This window comes from Coregonus lavaretus (assembly GCF_964263955.1).
Source record: "Coregonus lavaretus genome assembly, chromosome: 5".
In the NCBI taxonomy this organism is placed as follows: Eukaryota; Metazoa; Chordata; class Actinopteri; order Salmoniformes; family Salmonidae; genus Coregonus; species Coregonus lavaretus.
In genome coordinates this window covers 46146143-46154576 of record NC_139992.1, presented here as the reverse complement: position 1 = coordinate 46154576, position 8434 = coordinate 46146143, and the positions used below count along the sequence as shown (strand labels likewise).

Below are 8434 nucleotides of genomic sequence, written 5' to 3'. Positions count from 1 at the left end.
TATGTGGAGTGGTTGAAAAACGAGTTTTAATGACTCCAACCTAAGTGTATGTAAACTTCCGACTTCAACTGTAGATGGAGGACTCATCTTTGTATCTGTGCCTAATATAGCGTCGGTGACTGCATTTTAAAGAAGTTAGTTTTCTTCTTCTTCTTTGGCTGATTTCATAGGAATCCCCACCAAGTTATATCCATGATGAGTCCTCTATCTATCGCTATGACAACAGGCACAACTCCGATATAAAGTCCTTTTTTTTCAAAGTTGCCGAAATGCCACGTTAGTTCACTTATATCATTGCATTCGTAACAACATAACCATTATGACACTTCTATTAGATCAAATAAGCCTCTCGTAGCAAATTAGCAATTCTATTTTTTGTTGACCAAATTCGACACTCATTGACCTCCATACAAAAATTCCTCACTTCGTGGGTTTATTTTCGTGGACAGATTTTGGGTGGAGTAAAACCTCTCGCTTTGCTTCTTCCTCTCTGCTAGTAATCAACAGTATTTTGTTCAGCGCAAATTATTGAACACAGCGGTGTGAAGGAGTGAGTAGAGATGAGATGGTAGTGGATGTCCCACAGTCTGCAGTGAATGCCATGCAGGAGAAGGATCCCGACACATTGAAGAAGTGAAGAAGGTGGACATTGCTGCGTTTATAGCGCAAGTAATAAATTGCACTAGTCAAATGAATAAAACATCTAAGAAGTTAGACATCTATGTGAAGGCAGCAAATAGATTTCTGGATCTCCGGGACTTTAAAGCAGAAATGGTACAGGGAATACTGAATTAAGAGGTTCCCAAACGAGTCACAAGACTGTCTGGGCAATGAATAAACATTTAAATTTAACTGAAAGAGTACAGTTTTTTGTTTTTGTTCGAAGTTCAGGGTTAGTTATTTAGATAATATAGTGGTATAGACAGGTCGTGACCGGCCTCACACTCCAGTACAGTACGTGGCGGTGTATGCACCTGTTAGTTGATTGCGATCTGCCAATAAGAACTCAAAGAAGAAGAAGAAGAAGAAGAAGAAGAAGAAGACACCCCCCCCCCCCCCCCCCCCAACTACGTCATCACTCTGCGGCACTGCCTGTCTAGACGGTGTAGGACCTCAACTCACATGTCAATGCGTGCAATTTGAATGTAGCTTCTGGATCTTTTCAAAGTGTTTTTGTACACTTTAGAGTTGTACATTACATTGAATTTCGTGAGAATTAATAGTAAACTAATACTTTGTCAATAATGAGTTCTCAAATTACTTGTGTTGGATGGGTAAAGCGAGGCGTTTCGAAGGAAACACCAGATAAGGTAAGTAGCTAGCTAGCTAAATAGCCAACATGTCAACAAGACAGAAAATACATTTGGGGTGTATTCATTAGTTGGATTCCGTTGCAAAACGTTTTGTCTGTTGCAAAACGGAAACCGTTTACCGTTTACTCTAGGAACCTAACGGGATCAAACGGAACGAAACTGGGAGGGACCTACCTGAATTTGTCCAGTAGAAACTGGTTTTCGTTTCAAAACGTTTTATATTTGGAGCTAACGGGTTCCGTTGCAAAACGTTTTGCAACATAATCAAATTAATGAATACACCCCAGCTAGCAAGCTAGCTAATACATTACATTGGAATTACAGCATTTATAGTTTATAAACAGCATAATTCCTGTCCATATATTTTTTATCAACAACATGAATATGGCAAATAAAATGAATGGCACCAAGTAGGTAATTTCTGTTTTAACCTGCTGCCACATTTTGTTACAGGTGGAGTTGAGCAAAGAAGAATTGCAGCGCATCATAGCAGAGGCAAAAGAACAATTAGGGTTGGTTGAGTTTTTGGATTACTTACTTCACATTTTACTTTGTTTGTTTGGAGGGCTTCAGAAAATAACAACACTGACCTGAGTGGGACTGTGAGACTGAAACTGCTATTCCAACTCAGTCAATCCAGGAAATGAATTGAAATGTGTAACTAAATGTTTGAAATACCCATTATTTCTGGACCAGCATGGTGACTCCAAAATAATTTCCTCAATGGGGGGGGGGGGGGGGGGGTAGGGGTTTAATCAAATCAAACTAGTTCAAAATGGAATTGACCCCAACATTATAAATTGTGATTTCTTTGAGCTCTTGTTCAGGATTAACAATTAATGTTTTTGTGTCAATGTATTTGTGTTTGCTCAGTGAACGCGTAGGTGAAGAGGAGGAGGAGGAGGATGAAGGCATGGCCAGCGGGCAGGAACAGAGTGACGAGGCAGAAGCTGTTCAGGGACAGGAGCCAGAGCAGGATGAAAACGAAGCAGGAAGGGAGGAAGCCGATGAACTGGCAGAGTATGGCTTGGATAGATATGACGAGGACGACTCGGGTAAATATAGTTGCTGCATCTGCTCTCCGATTATGTATGATCTTAAATTCATGGCTTATCTCTGTCTGTTAATATGCCAAGAGAAATGTGTTAATCGATGTTTTTATTCCCAAATAACTTACTGTTCTTCTTTTTTTCTGGCACAGTGACTGCCAACCTTGGTGACAGCCTTGCCGGCCTCACAGTGTTCAGCACCAATGAGGAGGATCCTTACATTACCATCAAAGACACAGTGAGTCCAGGGCTGTTTGCCTGTTCAGAGTGATGAAACATCTCACCAGTCTGGTTTGGTACCAACTAGTAGTGCCAAACATATCACATGAAATATGTTTTATTGTCACATACACTGGAAAGGTGCAGTGAAATGTTGTTTTACAGGGTCAGCCATAGTAGTATGGCGCCCCTGAAGCAAATTAGGGTATGTGCCTTGCTTAAGGGCCATCAATAGATTTTTCACCATTTCGGCTCAGGTATTTGATCCAGCAGCCTTTTGGTTACCGGCCCAACCCTCTAACCGCTAGGCTACCTGCCGCCTAAAAAATCCATATCGTGATAAATTGCCTAATTGATGTGATACTGATAAATAGAAACGATACGTTTATAACAATGTGCACAACAGTATTTTTTATTATCCTTTAAACTACTACTATTAGTTTGATGGTTGTAGCCATCAGTTGTCCCATTAACAATCACCCATATTAGCAAACTTATTTCATTTCAAACTTCACATTTCTCTAGTATAGGGGAGTTATCGCAATTAACGATATCAACAAAATGCCTGCGATAAGTGTTAGGTGTCGATAATTTTTGGTTTATCGTCCCAGCTCTTCATTTCTGGTAATTCTGTGTCAGTCAGACTTATAGTTGTTGTCATCTTTTCTTTGTGTCTTCAGGACCAGTATGAGCGAGAGGACTTTCAAATCAAGCCCAATGATAACCTCATCATTTCAGGCAGAGCAGAGAAGGACTGCTGCAACCTGGAGATTCACGGTGAGTTGCAGGGACTGTTGTTCTAACTGGCACTTTGACTCTTAGCTTAGACTTGAACAAACTCTTGCTTCACAGCATCAAATAGCATCAGTGTAGATGTACAGTAAGTGGACAAAACATTAGGAAAACCTGCTCTTTCCATGACATAGACTGACCAGGTGAAAGCTATGATCCCATATTAATGTCACCTGTTAAATCCACTTAAATCAGTGTAGATGAAGGGGAGGAGACAGGTTAAAGAAGGATTTGTAAGCCTTGAGACAATTGAGACATGGTCCACCACCCAAAGGACATCCAGCCAATTTGACACAACTGTGGGAAGCATTGGAGTCATTTTACATTTACATTTTAGTCATTTAGCAGACGCTCTTATCCAGAGCGACTTACAGTTAGTGAATACATTTTATTATTTTTTATATTAGCCCCCCGTGGGAATCGAACCCACAACCCTGGCGTTGCAAACGCCATGCTCTATCAACTGAGCTACATCCCTGCCGGCCATTCCCTCCCCTACCCTGGACGACGCTGGGCCAATTGTGCGCCGCCCATGAGTCTCCCGGTCGCGGCCGGCTGCGACAGAGCCTGGATTCGAACCAGGAACTCTAGTGGCACAGTTAGCACTGCGATGCAGTGCCTTAGACCACTGCGCCACTCAGTAGGCTGTTCTGAGGGCAAAAGGGGGGGGTTACAATCAGTATTAGGAAGGTTTTCTTAATGTTTGGTATACTCGGTGTACATGCCAGTATAAAAACAAAGGTTGTTTAAATGAATGTATTGATATTTATTTCCCTCTGCACAGTATACAATGCCGAAGAAGAATCCCTCTATGTTCATCATGACATACTGCTGCCAGCCTATCCACTGTGTGTGGAGTGGCTCAACTTTGACCCTAGTCCAGAAGGCACAGGTGAGTGCATTCACTTTTTATAGTGTTGAATGGATTCTCAGATTTTACTTTATTGAGTTAAGCTCAAACAGCAGTTTATCTCAACCCGACTCTGCGAAATGGAAATTAAATTCAGTGTTTTCTCAGTGTATAACATGTAATTTTTTACTTCACATTAACCCCATACATTTTGTACAGGCAATTATGCGGCTGTAGGCAACATGACATCGCAGATCGACGTGTGGGACTTGGATGTGGTGGACTGCCTGGAGCCTGCCTTCACCCTGGGGAGCAAGAAGGCCTCCAAGAAGAAGAAGAAGAAGAGCAAAAAGGTTGTTTTCCCACAAGGACTTGGATGTGATAGTTTAACTGTTATGTTTATGGTGTTGGTGTCTCCTCACTATGACCCGAATCCTAACATGCGATTTGAATTTTTAGGCTGCAGCAGAGCCAGTGGAAGGTCATACAGACGCTGTACTGGACTTATCCTGGAACAAACTGCTCCGGTGAGTTGTATCCGTTACCTCTCACCCCTAGCCCCAGACCTTTCCACTCATGTCAGTGTAACCACACGATCACAATGTCACTAATGTTGTCACAAACCTACCCTGCACCTTTATTCTGAGTTTTTGTGTGTGTTGCTTCTCTTTTCCACAGCAACGTCTTGGCCAGTGGGTCAGCCGACGAAACCGTGATCCTGTGGGATCTGACACAGGGCAAGCCGGCCACAACACTGTGCAGACACACTGACAAGGTACAGCAATCACAACCTCTTTAACGTCCCACAATGGGCCTGATAGATTTACTCTAAATAAAAAATCCAATGTGAAATAGATTTTGGATGTAGCCTCACCTGCTTACTTGTAATGTTGATCTCAAACATTAAAGTCAAGTCTCTTATAGGTTCAGACATTGATGTTCCACCCCTTTGAAGCTCAGACCCTGATATCAGGATCATACGATAAGTATGTCCAATCTCAATCTGTTACAACTTCAGAAATTGTTAAATAAAATCTAATCTCCTGTATATAGGAGGTCGGGATTGTGAATGTAGAAAACGAACAAGTCTTAACCTGCATCTTCTTCTTCTGGCCAGGTCGGCAATCCTGTATGACTGCCGCAGTCCCGACAGCAGCCATCGCACCTGGAGGTTTAGTGGGCAGGTGGAAAGGGTCGCCTGGAACCACTTCTCACCCTGCAACTTCTTGGTAAGCTGCCCTCTTGCCATCTCTCACCTAGCATAGCATATTGGCTAACTTTCACATGGAAAATGCTTGGTGGACTTTCCTGTTTCCACTCTCACTGATGTTTGGCTGTGTTTTAGGCGAGCACGGAGGACGGCTTTGTTTACTGTCTGGACGCACGCTCGGACAAGCCAGTGTTTACGCTAAGGGCACATGATGGAGAGGTGTCAGGTGGGTGTGGTTACAGGCCAATTTCTGCCCCTACTTCCTCTAGCCCCTACCCCTTCATATTCACAGACTTTAAAATACTGGATGAGTACTGGTACACAAACATGGCAGTCAAGGTCAGGGAAACAGAATTGAAGTCAGTTGTCTCTTGCCCTGTAGGCTTGGACCTTAGCAGCCAGATCCGGGGATGCTTGGTCACCTCGTCAGCAGACAAACACGTTAAGATTTGGGACATCTTGGGGAACAAGCCCAATCTGGTTCACACCCGGGACATGAAAATGGTAAAGATGGTTTCTCTGTTGCTGTAATCATTGCCATGTCATTGCAATAAGATCCATCACGTTTCTGTCTTCCTAACAGTGAATGTTTGGATATGTGCTGTATATGTGGATGTTGTGGTAAGATGCTCTCTTTCTGTTGCTAGGGGGTGCTGTTCTGTGCAGCGTGCTGTCCTGACATGCCCTTTGTATATGCCTTTGGAGGACAGAGGGATGGCCTGCGGGTTTGGGACATAAGTGATGTGGCAGCAGGTACAGTGTCAATGTCCTTACCTTCTACTCTAGGTCTGACAGGGTGCCAAGTCTATCTAGCTAGCCTATCATCTATTTTATTTTTGATCCAGAAAAAAAACGTTTATTTAGAATATGGCAACTAGCCTTGACACTTTCTTAAGCAGTATTTCTCTCCCTCTGTATTGAACATTTTATTTATTATGGGCTTTGACTGTTAAGTTTATGTAAGTATCATCTCTCCTGCTTGGTAGTAGAGAGTAATGGGTTTGTATATCTGTGTGTCCGCCTGGTCACTGAGGTGTTAGATCAGTATGAAGTAGCTGATGGTTATCAACATGGTGTGTCTCATCCATGTATGTGTCTCCAGTTGCTGAGGTGTTTGGCAATCGGGAGCGGTTGGTGGTGACCACAGTGCCTGAGGCATCCAGCAGCACCTCCTCCACAGCAGATATGGAGCTTTCCTAGTGAACCACTCTGGACCAACTTCCAATCAACATAGAGCGGCACCTTGGACTCACACAGAGAGATCCACATAGCCAAAGACGTTCTGTCAACGGGCCAAGAAGGCACCTCAAGAACATCGCCAGAACTGTGGATGGACTTTCTCTCTTCATACTTTTCTTCTCAAACAGATCCCTTAATAATTAAGCACCACATAAATATTAGTTTTGTGTGCTGAAATGTCTTTGCAACAAGGAAGGTCAATATCAATCTGAATATATATATATATATATATATATATTATATCTAAACAATTCAATAGATATTTGTTTTTGACTAACAATAAATGGAATAACTATTGAAATGTGATTTTGAAGGCACAGGTATCTGGTTTAGTGTTATCAATGATTATTTGTGTAGCAATTTGCTAATCTTGGCCTGAGATCCTGAGAAGTAGAATTTTTTCAGCCCAGAATAAACTATGTATTATGTCAATGACATTCCTGCATTGGTTCAAAGAGAAATGTGTGAAATCTGAAATATCTGGTCAAACAGTTACTGAAAGGCCCATCAGGGAAACAATGGGAAATAAGGATTTGACCAACTTGTGAAAATATAGTAACTCTGATATTTGAAGAGGAAGGAAAAAAACGACAATCTTTTTTATCATACTCATTTGGTTGAGGAAGCTTTTATCGGGGAATTGAGCATTACCAGTTCTATAACCAGGGGCACCAGAGGCGTATCCACCTCTCGGGGTAGTCTGGCCAGTAGATGGAGTGGTCTACTCCATAAATAAACACACTCCCAGAAGTGTCCCTCCAGCGATACTGGACCCGAGTCACTTGCACTGCCCTCAGCAGATGTCTCTGTTGAATGATGCGGCACTGGGGCCAGCTGGAGTGGGACGCCCGCACCATCCGCCTAGAGGTTGCGTTGACCTCTTCCACAGAGAAGGTGCTAATGGGGCACACCTTTTGGCCCAAGCCAGTGTGGAGGATCTCCCCTATGGCATGGGATATCCTCTCCTCTGGGATGCCGCCTGGGACACCTAGCAGGTACCTGTCGACATGACAACGGTAGTCCACCCGCAGCTCTTTGAAGTAGCACAGCTGGCCCTTTCCCACGCACATCTCGCAGCAAACCCGGCCCAGGGACATGCAGGACATGCAGGGCACCATCTTCTCACCCTTGCACTCTCTGCAGGGCTTTTTGCTGCCCCTGCCTCGCCCGTGACACACAGGGCAGCGCACCCTTGTAGAAGCACAGCATGCCTTGCACATAACCCACTTCTGCTCCTGGCAGTAAGAGCACCCGGTCACTCGGTCTGTGTGAATCAGCCTGTAATTTAACACCTGGTTGTGGAACATCTTGGCCGGGGTCATAGGCACCTTCCAGGGTCGTGGCTCCTGCACTTCCCCTGCTGGTTTTGGAGACACTGGTGCTTTGGAAGCTTTGCAGTGCGGTTCAAATCTTAAGCACACAGACCTGTGCTCTGTAAATGTTTCCAGTTTGTAGCAGTATGCAACCTCATGGGTTACACCAGTGATGACCATTCCTCTGGCTGCAGCGGGTGAAAGGAGCGGTTTGTTTCGCACCCAGTCAACAAGAACATCACGGATCGTCTGTTCTGGCAGAGGAGACAGGGTGAATGGGTTAAAAACCTCTGGCTGAAGTTTCACTGATACCTTTGCCTTCCCCTCCTCCACTGGCGGTGGAACTGTGGAGTACTGAGAGGATTCCAGTATGAGGTCACATCGGTAACCTTCGTGATGTTCAGTTGCCATTATATGGAGGTTAAGAGCAATGCTGCAACTTGAGTTTC

The 8434-nt window shown here is 43.9% G+C and overlaps 1 protein-coding gene across 1 annotated transcript; it reads left to right on the top strand.

Moving 5' to 3' along the window:
* The first annotated feature begins 1102 nt into the window (after positions 1–1102).
* Positions 1103–7109, top strand: LOC311129849 (periodic tryptophan protein 1 homolog). Its single transcript, XM_084162347.1, has 15 exons — positions 1103–1310; positions 1767–1825; positions 2187–2368; positions 2515–2600; positions 3262–3358; positions 4158–4265; positions 4443–4576; positions 4683–4750; positions 4902–4998; positions 5148–5209; positions 5341–5452; positions 5569–5659; positions 5816–5937; positions 6081–6186; positions 6536–7109. Exons 1-15 carry the CDS (start codon positions 1245–1247, stop codon positions 6631–6633), a joined length of 1488 nt encoding a protein of 495 aa, XP_084018473.1. The 5' UTR covers positions 1103–1244; the 3' UTR covers positions 6634–7109.
* Positions 7110–8434: the final 1325 nt, after the last annotated feature.